Source organism: Oryctolagus cuniculus, chromosome 13 (assembly GCF_964237555.1).
Source record: "Oryctolagus cuniculus chromosome 13, mOryCun1.1, whole genome shotgun sequence".
Taxonomy (NCBI): Eukaryota; Metazoa; Chordata; class Mammalia; order Lagomorpha; family Leporidae; genus Oryctolagus; species Oryctolagus cuniculus.
The window spans coordinates 55,264,492-55,287,068 of record NC_091444.1 but is presented as its reverse complement, the minus strand read 5'-3'; the positions used below and the strand labels follow the sequence as shown (position 1 = coordinate 55,287,068).

Below are 22,577 nucleotides of genomic sequence, written 5' to 3'. Positions count from 1 at the left end.
CCAGTGTGCAAAGCAGAGCGTGAATAGCCCAGTGATCTCTGTTAAGAGGGAAGCTAAGCACTTTTTCCCCCACCTGACGCTGAATGTGAAGCCCCTGCCTACATTATCTCGTCCACAAATGTCATTTGGCTGAGCATATCCTACTTCTGCTGCTTCCAGGTGAGAAATGAGTGTTGTGTGGCTATGGAGTTTGTTGGGCCATGAAGGTTATGTTACTGGATGTGTGGATGTGTGGGTGTGCACACACGGTGTGCATGTGTGTATGTGTGCATCTGTGTGTTCCTTGTGTGCACCGGCCTTGCTCATCCACCTCTACTGCAACCTAGGTCTGAGTACTGTGGCTCCACCGATTCATCAGAGACCCTTAGTACCTACTGCTGTGATCCCTCTGCCCCCTGGAACCCACCTACTCTTTGCCCAGACTGGGAAGATAGAGAACGTCCCACTGGATGGAAACACCATGAAGAAGACGGAAGCCAAGGCTTTACTGCATATGCCGGTGAGTGCTGGCTGATTGTACCTGGTGACAGCTCCTGCTCTGTGACCTGCAGAAATAAACAGGGGCCTGGGCTCAAACCCTGGAACGAGGCTTGCTCATCTTCATGGTCCTGGGTTCACTGTATTCCTGAGCTGCCTGGGAGGCTCAGAATGAATGGGAGCAGACTTAGGAAGGCCATGCAGTGATGCCTTGGTGGGGCCTTTGCAGACTTTGGTATCTCACCTGTTGGGTTTGACCTTCTGTTCCTGCTAAGTTGATCATGATTCCATCTTTCCAAAGACACCTCGAGGTCTCCTGTCTGCCCTGCTGCAAGTAGCAAGCTCTGGCTTCAAGGCCTTTGAAAGCTTCAGAGATGCATTTGGTGAATAGGACATTTTTGTGCATAAGTCAGTCACTTGTGAAGCTATTCTGTTTATTAGGGACCCCTGACCTCTGCCAAGAAACCACACAGACCTGGGGGCTTTCACAGTGGACTTGGGGCCGAGTTGCCAACAGAGTGGGAGGGGTGTAAGAGCCTCATGAGGAATGAAGCAGAGCCGGGGGCCCAAGTCATCAGCCCTTGTAAAATAAATTCCAGCAGACGGGTCCATTATTCCTGAGTGGTCACACCAGGGCCTGCTGGGAAATCCTGGAAAGATTCCATGTGTGCATCTTGCCTGTCTCAGGCCTTGCTTCCAGCTTCTCTTTTCTTCCTTGCTGCATGGATCTCCACATCACAGATGCCACACCTACCATATCCCTTCTTTTGGGCCAGAGAAGAAACATCAGCACAAATGTATCCAAAATAAAAGAGGATTCTCAAATGCCTCTTCCGAAGCACCCTTCATCAGATTCATGTCCTTGCCCTGCACAGAACCCTCAATGGGTCCCCAATTGACTTTAGGAGAAAATCCAGTCCTTCCTGGGACTTCACAACTGCAGGCAAGGTGGTGGTTGTGGTGTAGCAGTTAAGACGCCCTTTGGGAAACCCGCATCCCAGATCAGAGTGCCTGGTTTGAGTCCTGGCTACTCCACTTCCTATCCAGCTTCCTCCTAAGGTGCACCCTGAAAGGAAGTAGATGATAGCTCACATACTTGGATCCCTGTCCCCGATGTGGCAGACCCAATTAAGATCTGGGCTGATGGCTTTGTGGGCGTTGGACTGATGGATGGAAGATCTCTGTCTGTCTCTTTAAATTTCCAATAATATGAAAGTAAATAAATATTTTTTTAAAAAAAACCCTATAGGTAACATCTGTAGCATAGTAAGTTGCCAACAAGTAGTTGACCATAATTGAAGATTTCAAAATAGCTAATAGAATTTTGAATGTTGCAAACATAAAGAAGTGATATACATCTGAGGTGATAGATGACAGATCCACCAATTACCCTGATTTGAAATACTATACTCTACCCCATAATTATGTGCAGCTAAAAATATAAATTATGAAGGTAGAACAAAAGAGCCCCAAGGGTCTGGCCTCCTGCTATCTCTCCCACCTCATTCCCTGCCACTCCCAATTCACTCACTGGCTTCAGCCCCTGGCCAGGCCTTGAAAACATGCTTGTTCCCATTTCAAAGCCTTTGTACTTACTGTGCCCACCCCACCTGGAGTTCCCTCACCCCCAGACACTTGCCCAGTTTATTAGCTCATTTCATGCAACTTCCTGCCAAAGCAACACATCTCAGAGAGGCTGTCAGATGCCCCATCCAGAGAGCAACCTCTGCTGCTCTGTGCCTCTGCTTTGTGTCTCACTGTATTCCTCGCACTACCTGCTACACTGAATATCCATGTATGCGTTCTGTATCTGATGCATATCTTTCCATCAACACTATCAGCACCACAAGACAGGAAACTGTCCATCTGTTTCATGAAGATACTGGTTTCCAGATAGATAATAGCTAGACACACACACACACATAGACACAGGCATGCACACACATATGCATGATATGTACTGGTTTGAGTATCCTCTGTCTGAATTGGCTTGAGATTAGAAGTGTTTCAGATTTTGGAATATTTGCATATATATAGGGGGGATATCTTGGATAAGGGACCTTAATCTAAACATGAAATTCATTTCTCACATATATGCATAGTGTAAAAACAGTTTTATTCAGTATTTGTGCACCTGCATTTTGACTGCAACCTGTCAGATGCAGTTGGGTGTGAAATTTTCCACTTACAGCATCATGTCAGTGATCAAAACTTTCATATTTTGTAGCAATTCAAATGCTGAACCTATAATATATTTATAATGTGAATGCAAATGTATAATGTAAAATTATATTGATAATACAATAAATTTAAAAGCACAGTTTTATCCAAAGTGGTTTGCAGTTACCATTTACCATTTTAAAATTTTTATTTATTTATTTATTTGTTATTTGCAAGGCAAAGGAACAGAGGAAAGAGATAAAGTGAGGTCTTCATTCACTTGTTCACTCCTCAAGTGCGTATAGTATCCAGGGCTGAGTCAGGCTGAAGCCAGAGCTTGGAACTCAATCCAGATTTCCCATGTTGTGGCAGAGACTCAGATACTCAAACCAGCACCTGCTACCCCACAGAGGGCACATGCTCCATTTCTTATTCCAAGCACCATGGGGTGCAGGTACCCAAATTGGTGTCTTAATCACTGCCCAAATGCCCACTGTCCACCTCCCCAGCCCCACCTTGTGAAGCTGCCACTTGCAACACCCACATTCCACACCAGGGTGCTGGTTCCAGTCTCCGCTACTCCATTTCTGATTCAGCTTTCTGTCAGGGCATGCATGGGCCCCTGCCAGCCTTGTGGGAGACCTGGATGGAGTTCCTGGTTCCTGGGTTTGGCCTGGCCCAGCCCTGGATATTGCAAGTATTTGGGGAGTGAGCCAGCAGGTGGAAGCTCTCTCTTTCTCTATTGCTCTACCTTTCAAGTGGGTGAAAAATAATCAAGTAAACAGGCAAAAAAGAAGGGTGTAAAGATATTTCATTATGATATCTTTAGGCTCTTGATAGTTTCAGCTTTTAATTTTTGCCTATGGGTAAAGTCAGGTTGAGATTCTTTCTTGCCACATGTTTATCCAGCTGTTCTAGCATTGTTTATTGAAAACACTGTATTTCCTCACTGGCATCTTGGTGCCCTTGTCATAAAACAATTCTTTGTGTATGTGAAGTCTGTTTCTGGGGTCTGTTCTGGCAGATTGATCTATTCATCTCACCTTATGTCTATCACACTGCCTTGAGTATTAAGTTTTTGAAATCAGGGAATTTGAATCTTCCAATTTGTTCTTTTTTGAGAGTGTTCTATTTTAGATTCTTTACATTTCCATATAATCTTTTAGAATAAGAATGTAAATTCAATCAAAAAAGCCTACTAGGACTTTGATAAAGATGATACTGAATCTGTAACTCTAGGGAGACTTGATATCATTAGCAGTTCTCAATCTTATGGTTCACTGTGCTAACTTACCTCTTCATTTAGTTGGATTGTCTTTAATTTTACTCTGTAATGCTTTGTTGTATTCAGTTTGGAGCCTCACACCTTTAAAAATGTTTATTCTTACATATTTTGTGTTTTTTGATGCTGCAAAAATTGTTTTTAAAAAATATTTTCTATTACTTTATTTACATATAGAAGTATGATTTTATGTTGACCTTATATCCAGCAACTTTGCTAGATTCAATTCTAGTTGTGATAAGTTTTTAGGTTCTCAAGGACTCTCAATAATCATATTCTCTTAGAATGGAGTGGTTTTACTCCCTTTCCAATATTTATGTCTTTTATTTCTTTTTCTTTACAACCATTAGGGAGGCAAAGATTCCTTAAGATAGAAAAAGCATTAGTCATAAGAGTAAAAAAAATTGATTTAATAAAAATATATGCTCTTTAGAAACATCATGTAAAAAATGAAACAGCCTCTCTGTCTCTCTATCTCACTGTCCACTCTGCCTGTCCAAAAAAAAAAAAAAAGAAGAAATAGCAGGCTACCTGAGAGAAAGTAAACATGTACATGTTTCCATGTCTAAGCATATCTGCACATGTGTGTATGAGAAAAGGGTTTTGTCTAAAATATGAAGAACTTGTACAGTTCAATAATAAAATTTTAATAGACAAAAGATTTTAACATACTTCATTTAAAAAGATGTCCAAGTGCCTATAAGCACATGCCGAGGTTCTCATGATTATTAGGCATGCAGGTGGTTGTGGGTAGAGAGTTCTCATTGGTCTTCTCTTCTAGGATAAAGTCATCATCGGACTGGCCTTTGACTGCATGGACAAGATGGTTTACTGGACGGACATTAGTGAGCCTTCCATCGGGAGAGCCAGTCTACATGGTGGGGAGCCATCTACCATCATTCGACAAGGTGGGTGCATTAGTCAGATTTTGTTACTGCAATGAAACACCTGAGACAAGCTATGCAAGAAGGAAACAGGTTTATTTTGGCTCAAGTTCTAGAAGCTCAAGTCCACAATCAGGCATCCCCTTGGTTTGGCCTCTGAGGAGGGTGGTGTTTGAGAATGACAGCACTGGCAGAGGTAGGATCACATGTTGAGCCAGGAAGCAAGAGTGGTTGGCCCAGCTGGGTGTTTATGACCAACTCTGTAGACAACCAGCACAACTCCAGTAACCGAAGGACCTTTTGCCCAGCTCCTAGACTCCATAATTAGATTAAGTTCCCATGTTCTTATATATGAAATTTTTTAGAATGCTTCTACATTTATATTTTACTATCCTCATAATATTCCCATGACATGAAGGAACACAGAATAAACCTCAATTTAAACATGGAAAAAATTAATGCCACAAAAGCATTAAGTCCCACAACATACAGCAGATGCGTGAAAGAGACTGATGGCAATATGACATGGTAGAAAGATATGTACTTTGGAATTATACAGAAACAGGATTCTAAACTTAGCTGCCATTAACTTACAGCTTTTGGATTTATAGTCCATAATAAGTTTGGGGACTTCCACTTTGTTTATGGCCTTGTCTAAATACTGACAGAGTTTGTGGATTCAGAAGGCTTCCATAGCCTTGGCAGCTCATGTCACAAGCCTTGGGTGATCACTGATGTCATACGTAGGAGTGTTAATTGTTAAATTAAACACAAGAGTCACTGCATGAACTTCCCATGCAGGACCTCTGTCCTCAAAGAGTTGTATTATAAGTGCACACAAAAGATATATCATTCTGAGGTGCTTCTTTAAAGTTAATTAAGCTTCTAAAGAAAAAAAAGTGAAATTAACTTCAAGATGCAATGACTTTGAACAGCCTTTGTCTCAACAGTAGAGGAACAGTTTATTTTGTTTTGTTTTTCGTCTTTTCTTTTCTGTGCAAATTGTTGAACTCTTAGTGCCAAGTTGGTCTTCTGTATATAAAGCTAACTGAAAATGGATCTTAGTAGAGAAATGGGACTGGGAATGGGAGAGGGAGGAAGGGGAGGGGTGGGAGAGTGAGTGGGAGTGTGGGTATGCTGGGAAGAATCACTATATTCCTAAAGTTGTACTTATGAAATGCATGAAATCTGTTCTCCTTAAATAAAAGGTTTCTGTGAGGGGGGAAAATAAATTAAAAAAAGAAAAAGAAAAAAATTATGTTCAAGCCATAGCATTGGGCAAGCAAGTATCATTTTTCCTTTTTGGTTTGACGTCTAGCAGCCTACGTGGCTGTTGACACAGTGTGGAGGGGTGGAACACACAGGCAGACACAGGGTCTGGTGGTGTGAGAAGGGCCAGTCCTCTACTTCAAAGCACCACTGTTTGTAGCTCCCATGAAGAGTTCTCCAAGGACTCTTAATTAAATCATGAGCCCCTTTGTTGCAAGCCTAAGAAGGAGAAAATTGAAACAAGGCTAGTGCCTAGGCCTTTCTCTGAAAGCTTTATGTCATCAAGTTTTCATGAACAATAAAAGTCAGACTCGCCAGCAGGGTTGAACATGCATTCTCCCTCAAGCTTCTAAGCCTGGAATTGATTGTCTGAGTGTCTGTCCCATGAGGCGTTCCACTTGGATTTTCCCAAAAGCAGCAAGAAGATGAACCATACCGTACAGAGAATCACAAGCATGTAGCAAATAGCAACTCCGATGGTTGCACCTGTTCCCAACTCAATTGTCCAGTTAAGGGGTTGTCACTTCAGCTGTCACATCACAAGCTGGGGTAGGTTCCCTTCTTCACCTTGTCCCCACTGCACTCGCTCTGATTGCCTGCACCAAAGGACAACAGATCAGGCTGAATGCTGCAGACATTTCTGTTTTTTTGTTGCGTCACTGATGATAAAGTGTCTGATGCTTTGGCACAGCCTGCACTTCACCACCTACCCCCAATCCCTTAAGGATACCAATTGAAATCAAGAACTCTACATTGTTTTATTGCCTACATTCAACAAGTCAGGACTGTTTTACAACAGGTGTCCTTTATCTGGCTTAAAGACCATTACAACAAAAATCCAGGCAAAAATGACCCTGTTCTGAAAAGGTCAAGAATTACATGTTGCTTAATAGGTCAGTGACTCATCAGCTTAGCTGGGAATGTTTTTGCTCAAAAGACATGATCAAGCTGTTGGTACTTGTTGTGAAGTTACTTTTGTTCCTCTGTCAAATGTACACATCAAAGGGCCATCTTTGAAGTCTTTGAGCCTTATTTCATGTTTCTTTTTATTTACTTATAAGGTTCATTTTCTTTATTTTAAAGACAGAGTGAGAAGGGAGAGAGAGAGAAAGAGATCTTCTATATGCTGGTTCACTCCCCAAATGGCCATGATGGTTGGGTTTGGGCTAGGCAAAACCAGGAGCCAGAAACTCCGTCCAGGTCTCCCACGTGGGTGCAGGGGCCCAAGTACTTGAGCCATCATCTGCTACCTTCCCAGGTGCATTAGCAGAGAGCTGGATCACAAGTGGAGCAGCCGGGACTTGAACTGGTGCCCATAGGGGATGCTGGCACCTCAGGCAGCAGCTTTACCCCCTATGCCACAGCCCTGGTGCCCTGACCATTAATTTTCAAAACACTCAAAACACTAACTCCCCAGTTCATATCTAGGGCATTTACAGCCAGGACTAGAACTAGCACTCATAGAGGATGCCAGAGTCGGCAGGCTGAGGCTTAACCCACTGCACACAGCACCACCCCGTCATATTTTCTTTTTATTTAGGAACGAATGTAGCTTTTTCGGTTTCCAGCTTACACGTCTCCCTAACAATTGATGTTCTGGAAGCGTCCCTATCCTGGTGAACAACCCCTGGGGCATGTTTTCCCTTCCTTGGCTCCTTCACAGGAGACAAGAAGCTGAGGCTGAATTCACTATGTCTGGCTTTGGATACAGACCCCAAATCCTTCTCTGGGAGCCAACAGACTATATAAAGTCTGCTCGTTTTCATGCTTTGGTTTAATGAAGTTCAAAAATGCCTTTTTTGCATCTTCTCTCTCTCTCTCTCAAAAATGTTGCTACTATTATCTACTATTTGATTTAAAAACCCAGTGGAAGTGGGGAGTATGTCATCATTTGCTATTTCCTGTTGTTTTTGGACCTGATAGTCATCCAAGAAAACTTGAAGCACAGCAAGAAACATTCCAAGCAGAAAGCCTACTCACTGGGGAAACAGAACACAACCAAAACAGGATCTGTGCAAAGAAAGAACTCTATGTATTTATATATTAATATGAGGGACAGGAACTTGCGTGGTACAGGTTGGATTTCCCTAGTGCATGAGAGTGGCGGTGGTTATCTTTTCTTCCTTATTTCATTCAGTCCGAATCCTGGACTTCTCTTCCCTTGAGGTGAAGTCCCAGCCAAATATTCTAGGAACGATGGTAATCTGTCTCCTCTGACAGGAGCAGTGCAGCTCTGTCACCTCTGTCACCTTGCTCTCTAGGCTTCCTCCTCCCACTGAACAGTAAAGGGCAAGCCTTCCCAGCACAGCCCCCGAGGGAGTTCTTTCTGGTTGGGGGTGGAGAAGGGCTTTGGTTGTCAGGACCAGATGTTATAGAGAGACGGCGGGACATGGAGCTTCCTCCAGGGTTTCCCTGCTGGTATCCTATTGATTTTCTTGTTGATCAGCTTTGGTCCTCCTCCCCCTCCCCTTCCCCCTCTCCAAGTCTGAGCCACTCGTGTCTCTCACACAGAATGTGCTCATTTCAAATACACCCCCACAGTGATCTGCTCTGTCTGAAAGCCACAAAGGGACTGACAGGGGATCAGTTTCCCTGTCTCTGTACCTTCAGGGAGGTGGGAAGTATTTGAATACTGTATACTTCCCCACTTTATTTTGGGTAGTACAGACCTCGTTCAAGTGTGGTTTCTGAGTCTTCATAAATGTCCCTTGGGAATGTCCTTTCCCGGACTTCAGTGTTTCTGTTTTAGGGGCCCAGTGAAGGCCTGAACCCAGGGAGCCGAGGGTCTGCAGTGCTTTTAACTTGATGGAGGAACCCAGTCTTCACAGCCCAGATTCCTCAAATGGGGCATCCTCTTCCCCTTCCTGTGTACACTGTACTCAGTGGCCTTCAGTCCTCTCATCTGTAGAGGGAAAAAATCATCAGTGGTACCAATAAAACCCAAGTTGCCTTTCTTTGTTTTTGTTTTGTTTTGTTTTGCTTTGTTTTAAAGTTTAAGAAAAGCATTGCTATCTTCAACAAATATGACTTAAAAGGGAGCACAAGACTCACATTGCAAGTTCCCAGTGGCAACCCTTGGTTTGAAACCAGTTGTTGTGGACCAGTGGAGACCTCCAGGAGGCTTATTTGTAATTACTGTCACTCCATCTATGTACCCCTTATACTTCTATGAAGTAACAGCTACAATTTCTTGGAGGTATTGTTTCTCTGAAATGACCTTTCTAACACATAATTCTCAAATACCATAGCTCCATGTGTTCCATTCCCCACCTTAAGATCTTTCTGGGCCTCCCCTTGGCCCATGAGATAAGCTCGAAGCTTGTTATCTCAGCACCCTAACTGCATCTCTGGCCACTGTGCCACCTCTTGTCTCCAGCTGTGTAAGATTACATACAGTTCACATCAAGCCAGGTCTGAGCTTTCCTTAAATTCTGATCCTGCTACCTGAAAACCCTCATATAGCATCTTTGCCTGACACACTCTTATCCATCCTTAGGAGCCAGCTTCAAGAAGCTACTTCCCTGGGAATCCCTCCGTGGCTTCCCCAGGCTGGGCCCTGGGTCTCTCCTGGGCTGTGGGCAACAGCACAGTTGTCATTACAGTCCTGGTCCCCAGCGCAGTGAGCAAATGAATGATGTCGGATTTGTCACTCTGAGGGTTGCTTGTCTATAAACAGCAGGCATTTCACATTCAAAGCCACAGGGAGTGGACGTCATGGGAAAGAGCACTGAGTAATCAGAAACAAACCAAGTCGGCACCTGCTTGGACAAAAAAAGTCAGCGGCGCTCTCTGTGTGGTTCTAGATCTCGGGAGCCCGGAAGGCATCGCCGTTGACCATCTGGGCCGCAACATCTTCTGGACGGATTCTCAGCTGGACCGGATAGAAGTTGCCAAGCTGGATGGCACCCAGCGCCGGGTGCTGTTCGAGACCGATTTGGTGAACCCCCGAGGCATCGTGACGGATTCCGTGAGAGGGTATCATTGCGTGAATATGTGTGTGCCTCTGTTCCACCCACATCTGCCCTTCCGGATGTTCCCAGATGTGAGGCTCTGACTCCAGTGGTGAAGTAGTACAGGATGGAGGGTGCTATACGTGACTATAGTCAGTAGAACGCGGGGCACGTGTTCCAATGTGGACTTGCGACCATGCCCCGCTTGCACACCTTTTGCCAAGGCTTTGTAAGGTGACAGCTCAGAAGTTGGGTATTTTCCCTATGGATTGAGTACAGATCAACACTCCAGCTGTATAAACCCCCAAAGAGCACCTAGGTGTACCCCTGGGGAGACGTGCCTGTGGGGTTCTTCAGCTCATCCCCACCTTTGTTAGCTTCCCCTCACTGTAGGCTCTGAACCTCACACCCCAGGCCTGCAACTCCTTCATGCTTGGGTTCCTTCCCTTTGGGACTACATCCTCTCATTCTGTGGCCCCTCAGCCAACTCCTCAGGGGCAGACACCTTGACCGCAGCCTCTGCCAGCCTCTGCATCTTACCTCTGTCTGGCCCCCTGCATCTGTTGTGCCCTCTGGACTGGTGGCATAATACAGGGAATTCTCAGCAGTTAAAGGCTTTTGTTTGATTAACAACCCTATTGACATAGCCTATCAGTTATGTTAAAGGGAACTGAATGTGTTAGTAACAGAATAAGCAAATTCCAGGGTCTGCAAGAGAGCTCATGTCACATCATCTGCAGATCATGTATAGCCATTCTGTGTTTTCTTTCTTTCCTTTTCTTTTTTCTTTCTTTCTTTTTTTTTTTTTTTTTTTTTTAGATTTATTTATTTGAAAGGCCGAGTTACAGAGAGGCAGAGAGATAGAGGTCTTCTATCCTCTGGTTCATTCCCAAAATGGCCACAATGGCAGGAGCTGCACCAATCCCACGCCAGGAGCCAGGAGTTTTTTCTGGGTCTCCCACCTGGGTGAAGGGGCCCAAGGACTTGGGCCATCTTCTACTGCTTTCCCAGGCCACAGCAGAGAGCTGGATTGGAAGTAGAGCAGCCGGGACTCAAACCAGTACCCATATGAGATGCTGGCACCGCAGGTGGTGGCTTTACCCACTATGCCACAGCACCAGCCCCCTCCATTCTGTTTTCACATCTGCTCATCTCTTTGGAAAAGAGTTGTTTCATAAACTTTTTCTCATAGGTCTTTCTTATTTCTCTTCCTCTTTCCCCTTCTTTTCGTCCTCCAGGAACCTTTATTGGACAGACTGGAACAGAGACAACCCCAAAATCGAGACTTCCTACATGGACGGCACCAACCGCAGGATTCTTGTGCAGGATGACCTGGGCTTGCCCAACGGGCTGACCTTTGACGCGTTCTCATCTCAGCTCTGCTGGGTGGATGCAGGTGATGGCTTTCCCCTGTCCAGGGAGAGTTCTCCATCTTTGGCAGACTACAGCCTTGGCCAAATCTAACCTGCCACTTACTGTCATGTAACCCAGAAGTTTTATGGGTTTTGCATTTCAAAATGTTACATTTTGTTTTATTTGTTTTTAAAAAATTTATTTATTTATTTGAAAGTCAGAGTTCCACAGAGGGAGAAGGAGAGAGGTCTTCCATCCACTGGTTCACTCCCCAATGGGTCACAACGGCTGGAGCTGTGCAAATCCGAACCCAGGAGCCTCCTCTGGGTCTTCCCATGTGGATGCAGGGGCCCAAGTAGTCAGGCCATCTTCTGCTGCTTTCCCAGGCCATAGCAGAGAGCTGGATTGGAAGTGGAGCAGCCGGGTCTCAAACCGGCACCCATATAGGGTGCCAGTACTGCAGGCAGCAGCTTCACCTGCTACACCACAGTGCCAGCCCCAAAATGTTACATTTTAAGTTGTTGTATAAATACCTGCCTACTGTTCCTGGTTTTGCCTCACAGCCAAAGCTGTCTGACTCCTGTTCTAAGTGGTACCACACAGACCTGTAGACATCCTGATATCTGTTAAGCAATTCACAGCTTACATTTTTCATAGCTCTCTCTGTCCCCCAGAAGCTTAGGCAGGACTTGGAGCCAAGAAAGATAAAGTAAGAGCACCCACAAGCAGTCCCTGCTGTATGCCCCTTCCCTGGCAACTGTGGGGTGTCCCTCAGGCCAGGGATGTGGGCAGAATGCTCAGTCAGGGAGGAACATCTATCTTCTCTCTCCGTAGGAGTCTCTATTGAGTAATATCTGTTCCAGACACTCTGTCAGGTGCCACGTGGGATGCAGAGGCTGTGAGGCACAGTCCCCATCCTGTTAGGACAGAGTGAGGCATGAGCACTTCAGTGAAATCACGGGCCTTAAGATGCAGTCATCATGCAGGCCTTTGATGGAAGCCGGGTGCAGCTGCTCACCAGTGCTGTGGGTTAGCAATCCTTAAAGGCTCTGAATTCATAGAGCAGGAGGGGCTGGAGAAGCTTCAGGAAGGAGGAACTTGGACAAGAGCTGGAAGATGATGTATTTCCTCCCGAGAGAAAGGAGCCTGGGGGTAGGAGCAGACCTAGGCACCAGCTGCTTCCAGACCAGCTGACCTGAGTTGCATTTTCTCTGCCCCAGCCCCCGACTCCCCAGCAGAAGCAGGTGTGGGAGCCAGAGTGGCAGTGGGTATCGATCGTTGAAAGGGGCAAGGCACAGGAGCGAGAGACAGCTCTCCAGTTTTAAGACCAGGCTGCATGTATTCTCTAGGATTTGTCACTGTAATACCAAATTTCTCCCGCCTCTGCCCCTGGCACCCTCCAGTTGTGACACAAAGGGCCCACTTCTGGTGCGAACAATGAGGGACTTGTCTTTGCTGCACACAGGCACCAACCGGGCAGAGTGCCTGCACCCCAGTCAGCCAAGCAGACGCAAGGTCCTCGAAGGGCTCCAGTATCCTTTTGCTGTGACGAGCTACGGGAAGAATCTGTTCTACACAGACTGGAAGACGTAAGTTGGCTGCTGCTGAGGCTGGGCGGGCCTGTACTCCACTCTGTCTCTGGGAAGCCAGGCCCTTTCCTCTGGCCCCTTGTCTTGACCTTGACACGAAGAGATGTCCTTTCTTCCTCACCCTTGGGCTGTCAGGATGCAGGTGGGGGTGGAGGAGAAGGGAAGCAGGAGGTGCCCCTTGTCATCTGGATGCTCCTGGCAGGGCAGTTTCAAGTCTGTGAACTTGGACTTCCTGAGCACGTCTGTCCCTTCCCCCCATGTCCACTCATGCCTGTTTATGGTTCTTAAACCGCAATGTTCCCACAGCCCCTTGTTGACCACCCTTTCTGCAAAAGGAGGGGTGAAACTGAGGAGGCAGCTGGCCAAGGGCTCTGAAGAGAAAGCCCGTTTCCTGCCTGGAATTTAGAGAGGGAGGAGACAGCTGGCTGACCATCACCTTTCTTTAGGAAGCCAGAGAAATGCAGGCCTGATGCACCCCAGGAGGGAGGGATGTCTCAGGAGCAAGGCCACCATATCTGCTTATGGCCTCCAGTTTATACCCAAAACTGCAAAAAAGTCACTCCCTGGAGAAAGGTTCAAACCATCAGATGTACTTCTGAGCTCCTGACTTTTGTGCTCTGTAGGAATTCTGTGGTGGCTGTCGATCTGGCTGTTTCCAAAGAGACGGATTCCTTCCACCCCCACAAGCAGACCCGGCTGTATGGCATCACCACGGCCCTGTCTCAGTGTCCCCAAGGTAACTCGCCTGTACTGTTACTCCCCATACTCCTGGGGGCAACCTGATGATATAGAGTCCATGCTGTGGCTGCTGCCGGTATAACTGCTAGCCATCCTGTCTCTCAAGGATCTTCATTACTGAGTACATGAGCCAGGTGAATACATAGAACACACCCAGGCCTGAAGTAGACAGAGATAAAGTACTGAGTCTTGGACTGGGTCTAGAAGTATACAGTCTTCAGGTTCCAAATGGAACATTAATGTTCAGATCTCTGCTGATTTAAAGTCCATATATTTGGCCAAACAGTGATAACAATAACTAATAAAAATAATTTCAAGTATATGTTTGGCATTTACTGAGAGCTAGTAAGTTGGCATAGATCAACTCGCTTTGTATTCGTAGTTCATTTCATCCTCACAGCAGCCCTATGAGGTGGGCACTGCTGTGCTCATTTTATAAATGAGGAAATGGAAACAAGTTCAAAGTCGCACCTCTCATGGTGCCAGCCTGGCTCCAGAGTCCATACCATGCTGCCTCTCAAAGGCCTCTCCGCTTCTCTACTTTTCTCCTTCTCCCCGTTAGAGTGAAACCAGGAGTGTAAGTAGATAGAAAGTGCTCTATGCTTTAAGAGTCTGCCTCCATGTTCTAATGAGAGCTGGAGAACCCTCCCTGAGATCTGTTTTATAGCTTTAGTGGTAAGTTTGTATAGCCCCCAAATTGAGAATCAGCGTTTTTGCCTGTCTGGTTTAACAAACAACGGATTAGCTTAGCTGTTCTCTGTTCCCCTGGAATGGGCCACAATTTTGGCCTCTCAGAAAATGAAGTAAGGTTAATACGGTGTCCTGTCTCTCAGTGGCTGTTGAGTCAGGTCAGAGAAGGCTGTTGAACTGATTTCTGCCTTTTGCAGGCCACAACTACTGCTCTGTGAACAACGGCGGCTGCACTCACCTCTGCTTGGCCACTCCAGGTAGCAGGACCTGCCGTTGTCCTGACAACACCATGGGAGTGGACTGTATTGAGCGGAAATGAAGACAAGACTGCCGTGTTTCCTCTCCAAGTATTTCACAGGAGCATCCTACTTGAATCTACTTGGTCCAGACTGAAAAACTGTCCTCTGCCTGAGTGACCACTAGGTTCAGGCCCATCCCAGCCTGAGCCCCAACAACTTTCCCCCCACTATTCCCCACAACATACACTTCTTTAATGGGAAAGTTTCTCCCCCTGTATGAGGACAGAATTCCCACCCTGGCCCAACTCCAGATAAGCTTATACAAGCCTGGGTGATGATTACCTACCCCATCCCAGTTCCCTGGACCTTTCCCAAAACCTAGTCTCTCTCCCAGTGGTGAGTAGAACCAGCCAAGGCCTAAGTCATCCCCCTCTTTGTGGCCTTAAAAGCTCAGCCTCATTCTGAGGTACCTACCATCCTATCAGCTGCTTAACACACCAGCCTGGGTCTGCCTAGGTGAGGTTGTGAGTGAAGGAGGGAGTTAGCCCTCCCTTACTTTTTCTCTTGGTGCTCTGATTTCCCTCTTTATATTCCCATTTTTTTATTCCCTAGTTCCTCATCACCTTCATTCCAAGGCCCTCATTGTAATGACCATGTTCTGCCTTTTGATGAGAAATTACCCATCCTAGAGGATATATGGGTACTTTGTGGATGATAATGAGCATCCTTTTCCAGATGAGGTATTGGCATTTCAGTAGTAGCCTTTGATACTCAAAGGCTTAAGTCAAAGGAGTATCCTATGATAGGAATTTCAAAGTGTAGAGTCAGATGTTTGAGGATGAGGAATTATTTTGATGTGCCTTAAATTATACCAGAGATTACCAAAGTCATCCTGTTTTCCCAAAGCTCCTGTATTCCAGCATGTGGTCTCTGGTGCTGTGTTGGTCTTCACCTTCATTGCTAGCACTGAAGTCCACTCTCCTCATGGAGATTTGTCTGAGGTCTGAGACAGACACAGTTTAGAGCTGGTACAAGGTGATGACTTAACCAGTTCATCAGTTTTTGTCTTTGCTCCAGAGAACCAATTTATAAATAACCATGAATCTGCTTATCCTTTTGTTCTCCATCTTTGAACTTTAGTGGCTAAATGTGCATCTAAAGACACAGTATAGGAAGAGCAAATTGAATAATTATCTTAATGGTCCAGACTCTTTATTGCTCGTTTGTCTAATTAAAGGGACCACTGCTACATTTCATATTTATGTTTTTACAATTTGTTTAGAGAACCTCTTCCATTAGTAGCTAGTGTTGTCTTTTGTCAACTGCTTCCCAGAGTCCTAAAGCAATAGAAATTTTGGACTGAAAGTTGAGCATAAGGTGTTTGAGTCAATAAAGGATGGGATAAGGGAGTACAGAAGACTCAAAGTGTCATGAAGAGATTATCCAAGAGCAGGAATGGAAAGCCCAAGAGAAATGGGTGAGGGGAGGGGATTTATGAATGGCAATTAAAAAAAAACCTTAAATAACTACACAGAGAAAATAACACATTTTGCCAAAGAACACTTATACTTGAGAACATAGAAAAAATTTTCCTGAAATTCTCCTTGGACAAGAGATCCCTCCCCATTTCTTCAAATCCCAGTGTACTCAATGCCTCCACCTACATACCCTCCTACCATTGTCCTCACTTGCTTGTGCAGCACATTGGAAACTAAGTTGGGAGAAAGTGTTTCCTTAAATGATTGGAGTTTGTCTTCAGAGTCAATTTTGTCCCCAACAATCATAAGCTTTGGGGAACATCTGAGTCTTTTATATAGTGCAACCTCATAAATTACTCTTTCTTCTTGTATTTATCATTCCATATCAAGCCTTCTGTATCAAATGTTCATCATGATTTTATAAGTTTTATAACTATTTTATTCACTTTACTAGATTCATTCTAAAAGTTTTTAAATGGTAAATTCCTAAACTGTGGAAACCTCTGAAGGTGCTTAATAACTGTTGCCCCAGATTTATACAAATATTTGATGATTCCTTGAGTTTATCACCATACAAATACTTGTACATGAAATAAAAAAAACTTTTGTTAAAAAAATCTTTATCTTTTTTGAGTTAAGAGATTTGATGTTGATAGGGTAATTCATGGCAGACATACAGCCAGGGTCCAGTGTTGTGGCACAGTAGGTTAAGAGGCCACCTGCAGTGCCAACATCCCATATGGGTGCTGGTTTGAGTCCCAGCTGCTCCACCTCTGATCCATCTACCTGCTAATGTGCCTGGGAAAGCAATGGAAGATGGCCCAATTATTTGGACCCCTGCCACTCACATAGAAAACCCAGATGGAATTCCAAGCTCTTGACTTCAGCTGGGGTGGCCATTTCAGGATTGAACCAGCTGATGGGAAATCCTTCTTTCTGTAACTCTTCGTTTCAAATATGTAAGTAAATCCTTTTTTTAAAAGCCATTTAATAGGCTTCAAAAACCTAAAGATTCAGAAAGTCTTACTCCACTGTTATAACAGGTGATATATTTTGTGAACACAAGTTTACAAAAGATTTACGGGATTGTAATTGACTTAAAATTAATGATGTCACAGATACCAAACCACCCTTTTGGACATTGCATTCATTTTTTTTTTTTTTTGGAAAAATGTATTCTAGTTACAAGCAATACAGAGGTTCCAAATTCAGCTCTTAAGATGAGCTATGGAGCCGGCGCCGTGGCTCAATAGGCTAATCCTCCGCCTTGCGGCGCCGGCACACCGGGTTCTAGTCCTGGTTGGGGCGCCGGATTCTGTCCTGGTTGCCCCTCTTCCAGGCCAGCTCTCTGCTATGGCCAGGGAGTGCAGTGGAGGATGGCCCAGGTGCTTGGGCCCTGCACCCCATGGGAGACCAGGAAAAGCACCTGGATCCTGGCTCCTGCCATCGGATCAGCGCGGTGCGCCGGCTGCAGCGGCGGCCATTGGAGGGTGAACCAACGGCAAAGGAAGACCTTTCTCTCTCTGTCTCTCTCTCTCACTGTCCACTCTGCCTGTCAAAAATTAAAAAAAAAAAAAAAAATAAATAAATAAAGAAAGAAAAAAGAAAGATGAGCTATGTATTTTATCCCCCTCCTCACTTTTGACCATCAAGTGAGACCATTGATAGGCATCACCATCCATGCCAGTCCATGAGTGGGATGAGAATGGCAACTGACTTGGACAGAGCGGAAGGAGCTTGAAGTTGTAGGAACGAGGCGCCCAGAGCTCAGTTGTAACAGAAGGAAACTGGTACTTCGGCTTCCCCGTGAAAGATGCAATTGACAGAATCAGCATGCAGCCTGCCAGTATGAGTTGGGTGGAAGGGAAAATTTTTATTGGGACTAAAATTCCCAGAGTTCTGGTCAAAAAAATCTAGGTACCTAAAGATGACATCAGGAAAGATGGTGGAGTAGGAAGTGCCAAGAATCAAACCCTTTATCCAAATAGCGATTGAACTGACAGGGGCTGACTGAGCCAGCTATTTTGGAAGTCTGGTTTTAGCAGACCCATTGCAGCACCAGCAGAGAGCTTAGAAGAAGCTAGTAAGCCTGAGTCAATTTTAGTACTTTTTTTTTTTTTTTTTGACAGAGTGGACAGAGAGAGAGAGAAAGGTCTTCCTTTGCCCTTGGTTCACCCTCCAATGGCCACCGTGGCTGGCGCGGTGCGGCCGGCGCACCACGCTGATCTGATGACAGGAGCCAGGTACTTATCCTGGTCTCCCATGGGGTGCAGGGCCCAAGCACTTGGGCCATCCTCCACTGCACTCCCAGGCCACAGCAGAGAGCTGGCCTGGAAGAGGGGCAACCAGGACAGAATCCGGCGCCCCGACCGGGACTAGAACCCGGTGTGCCAGTGCTGCAAGGTGGAGGATTAGCCTGTTGAGCCGCGGCACCGGCAATTTTAGTTCTTTCTTATAAGTGGCTACTATGCCCCATCAGGCAGCCACATTCCTGGTGTGCCTTGCTGGAGCCAGAGTGGATAGTCAGACTTTGTTCTCCAAAACTCAGATTTATTGGTCTGATTACCAGTTGCTGCTTTTGATCGTTGATGGGCCAGCACATAATAAAATCTTCATGACACTGGATTTAGCAATGATTTCTTGGGAATAATACCAATAGCACAAGCAATAGAAGAAAAATAGGTAAATAGGACTTAAAAAGATTTGTGCATCAAAGGATACTATCAACAGAATAAAAAGACAACAATTTGGAGAAAATACCTTCAAATCTTACATCTCTTATGACATCCAGAATATTCAAAGAACTCCCTCCTGCCACTTAACAACAAGCCATTCCAAAATAAGTAAAGCGTGGGCACTCTGGCATAAGTGGTAAGCTGCCACCTGCAATGCTGGCATCCTATATGGGTGCCAGTTCCAGTCTCAGCTGCTCTACTTCCAATCCAGCTCTTTGCCATGGCCTGGGAAAGCAGTAGAGGATGGCCCAAGTCCTTGGGCCCCTGCACCCACGTGTGAGACCCAGAAGAAGCTTCTGGCTCCTGGCTTTGGATCAGCGCAGCTCTGGCTGTTGTGGCCATCTGGGTATGAAGCAGTGGATGGAAGACCTCTCTCTCTACCTCTGCCTCTCTGTAACTCTGCCTTTCAAGTAAATAAATAAATTTTTTTAAAAAAATAAGTGATTAGAATAAATGTATTTCCAAAGGAGAATTACAAATGGACATTTAGGCATAAGAAAGATGCTCAATATCATTAGTCATTACAGAAATGCTAATCAAAACCACAACTTGATATTACTTCACACCCTTTCGAATGGCTATTATCAAAAACAAGTGTTTAGGAGGATGTGGAGAAATTGGAACCCTTGTTCATTGCTATTTGAAATGCAAAATGGGGCAGACCCTGTGGAAAACAGTTCAGTGGTTCCACAAAAAACTGAATATAGAATTGCCATATGTTCCAGCAGTTCTACTCCTAGGTATCTACCTGTCGCTCCCCTATTCACGGAGGAATGACACAGGACCCTGCGCTGTTCTTTTGTCTGCTCGGCCCTTCCCGGGTTTGCTGCTGGTCCTTCCCGGGTTGGCTGCCGACACCTCCACCCCCGTGGAGGGACGGCTCCCCCTGCCACTTTCCCCGCTTCCGCGGAGAAGCGGCACACCGTCGGCTGGCTCTCTCGGGGGCTGCTCAGCTGTCCCTTCAGATGTTCCCCGGTGCTTGTTGTCTCTCTCCTCCTTTATAGTCCTCTTCCACCACACGCCGAGCACGCTGCTCTCCTCCAATCAGGAGCAGGATCAGCTCCTGCAGCTTGTCAAACTGATGAGGCAGCTGCATAGAAGTTGTTTGGTCTCTTTCTCTCAGCGCCATATTGTGGGAGAGCAGATGCATAGAATAAGTCTTAATTCCAGTAACTTAGTCTAGTCTCAGTTGCTCCCCACATCTACCCAAAAGAATTAAAAGCAGGGGCTGAAACTTACGTGCCAGTATTCTTTGCAGGATTGCTTACCCCAGCCAAAAGGTAGAAACAACCCAAATGTCTATCAACAGATGAATGGATAAAAAAATGAAATGTGGTATATCTATAAAATAGAATGTTATCCAACCATAAAGGGGATGAACTTTGAAGACATGCTACATGATGTAAGCCAGACACAAATATGACATGATTTCACTCCTAAGGTAGCTGTACCTCAAATTCATTGAGACAAAGTAAATTAGAGCTTAGGATATGGGAGGGGGGGATGGGGAGTTATTTCTCAGAGGTTACAGAATTTTTAATTGGGGTAGTGAAAAGATTATAGAAATAGATAGTGGTGATGGTTGCACAACATTGTAAATGTTATTAATTCCACTGAATTACTTAAAATGTCAAACTTATGTTATATGTGTGTGTATATTCTACAATTTAAAAATAATGTAATAGGCCAAAAACATTGTATATTCACCTTAAATAGTGAATTGTCTGGCGTGTGAATTATATCTCAAGTGTTTCGTTAAAATCACAGTAGTTAAAAGCAAAAAACCCTGGTTATCCAAGATTGACACGTTGTTGATCATTGTTGTAGCTGGCTGATTCACTAAAGATGTCAAGATTCTAATTCAGGTACTGCTGTGAAGAAACTTTGCAGAACAATTTAAGATTAATTTGTTAACTTTAATAACAGGAAAATTGTCCTGGATTATCCAAGCATGCCCTTAAAAACAGATGAGCAAAGAGGAAGAGTCACAGAGATAAGGCAAAAATAGAAACCAAGCAAGATGAGGATGAGGGGGTCCCAGGGCCTGCACCTGCCCATGCTGGCTTTGAAGATGGAGAAGAGCAGTCTTGAGCCAAGGAATAAGGTAACTTCCAGAGACTAACCTCCTGGCTGAAAAGCAGCAAACGGGGACTTCAGTCCTATGACCGCAAGGACTGGGTTCTGCTACAGCCTAAATGGGCATGGACACTTCCAGAAAGGGATACAGTACTGTGATTTCAGCCCTGTGAGACTGGCTAAGCAGAGGACCTGGCTGAGCCATCCTGTGCTGGACTTCTGAGCTGTGAATTAATAATCATAATAATAACTGTGAGATAATAAATGGCTGTTGTTTTAAGTCACTAACATGAGATGCTCTGTTACTCAGCATTGAAGAGCTAATATCCTTGCTGCAGCTGGGTGTGGGTATGTGGGATGGTGGCATACAAGGTGTATGGCATGTGTATTATATCCATAATTCTGTCTACCTTCCCCACCCTGATCTGGGCCTCAAGAGGCTTAGCCACATGGACATCTATGGCTCCCTTGTATCCTGGCTTCCTAGCAGGAGGAGGAGAAGGGAAAGTGAGACCAGGTATTTTCCCAGACTCCCAGCCAGCTGAGTGGCCCAGGGCTGCTTGTATTACTTGATAGAAGGTCGCAGCCCCTCTGGTAGTGTCTGTCTTTGCCTTCACTCTACCATGATCCCAGGAACCACTCCCTCCCTGGTCACAGGGGTGCCAGGCTCTTGTTATTCTTCCCTGGTACTGCTCTATTCCCCTTAATTCCTCACACCCTGCCATAACTTCAGACCTCTCTCAACTTACCCAAATTTGAGTACATCTGGTTTTTGTTGACACCCTGAGACAGGAATTTATAAGTCTATAATCTATACTTTTGTGTATCTTTGAAAATTTCTGTAGTTCAGGTTTTTAAAATTTTTTTAAAGATTTATTTATTTATTTGAAAGGTAGAGTTGCAGAGAGTCAGAGGCAGAAAGAGAGAAAGAGAGGTCTTCCATCTGCTGGCTCATATCCTAAGTGGCCACAACGGCTGGAGCTGGGCCAGTCTGAAACGAGGACCCAGGAGCTTATTCTGGGTCTCACATGTGGATGCAGGGTCCCAAGGACTTGGACCATCTTCCATTGATTTCCCAGACCATAACAGACAGTGGAGCAGCCAAGACACAAACTGGCACTTATATGGGAAACAGGCACTGCAGGTAGCAACTTTACCCATAAGCCATAGCGCCGGCCCCTATTTTTATTTTTTAAGGACTTATTTATTTGAAAGGCAGAGTTAGAGACAGGGAGAGACAGAGAGAAATCTATCTTCCATTGGCTGATTTACTCCCCAAATGGCCACAATGGCCAGAGCTGGGCCAGGCCAAAGCCGGGAGCCTAGAACTCCATTGAGGTCTCCCACATGGCCATCAGGGACACAAGTACTTGAGCCATCATCTGCTCCTTCCCATGCACATTAGCAGGGGGCTGGATCTGAAGCAGAGTAGCTGTGGCTCAATAGGATATCAGTGTTGCAGTGGGCTTTACCCACTGCACGACAGTGCCCACCCTCCACTTTTTCCTTGGTCCATTCATGGATTTAGTTTTTTTTTAAGAGTTATTTATTTATTTGAAATTCAGAGTTACACAGAGAGAGAAGGAGAGGCAGAGAGAGAGAGAGAGAGAGAGGTCTTCCACCTGCTGGTTCACTCCCCAATTGGCCGCAACAGCCA

General features: G+C 45.2%; 1 protein-coding gene across 3 annotated transcripts in view; it reads left to right on the top strand.

Annotated features, from left to right (window-relative positions):
* The window catches only part of NID1 (nidogen 1), a 79,169-nt gene extending 62,443 nt beyond the window's left edge, over positions 1-16,726 (top strand). For all 3 annotated transcript variants that reach the window (XM_070055550.1, XM_070055553.1, XM_070055552.1), the window contains 7 exons: positions 327-499; positions 4,701-4,827; positions 9,876-10,047; positions 11,261-11,418; positions 12,841-12,964; positions 13,588-13,700; positions 14,590-16,726. In XM_070055550.1, coding sequence (XP_069911651.1) covers positions 327-499; positions 4,701-4,827; positions 9,876-10,047; positions 11,261-11,418; positions 12,841-12,964; positions 13,588-13,700; positions 14,590-14,711 — 989 coding nt within the window. In that variant the 3' untranslated portion in view covers positions 14,712-16,726. The remainder of the gene's footprint in view (positions 1-326; positions 500-4,700; positions 4,828-9,875; positions 10,048-11,260; positions 11,419-12,840; positions 12,965-13,587; positions 13,701-14,589) is intronic.
* The last annotated feature ends 5,851 nt before the right edge of the window (positions 16,727-22,577 follow it).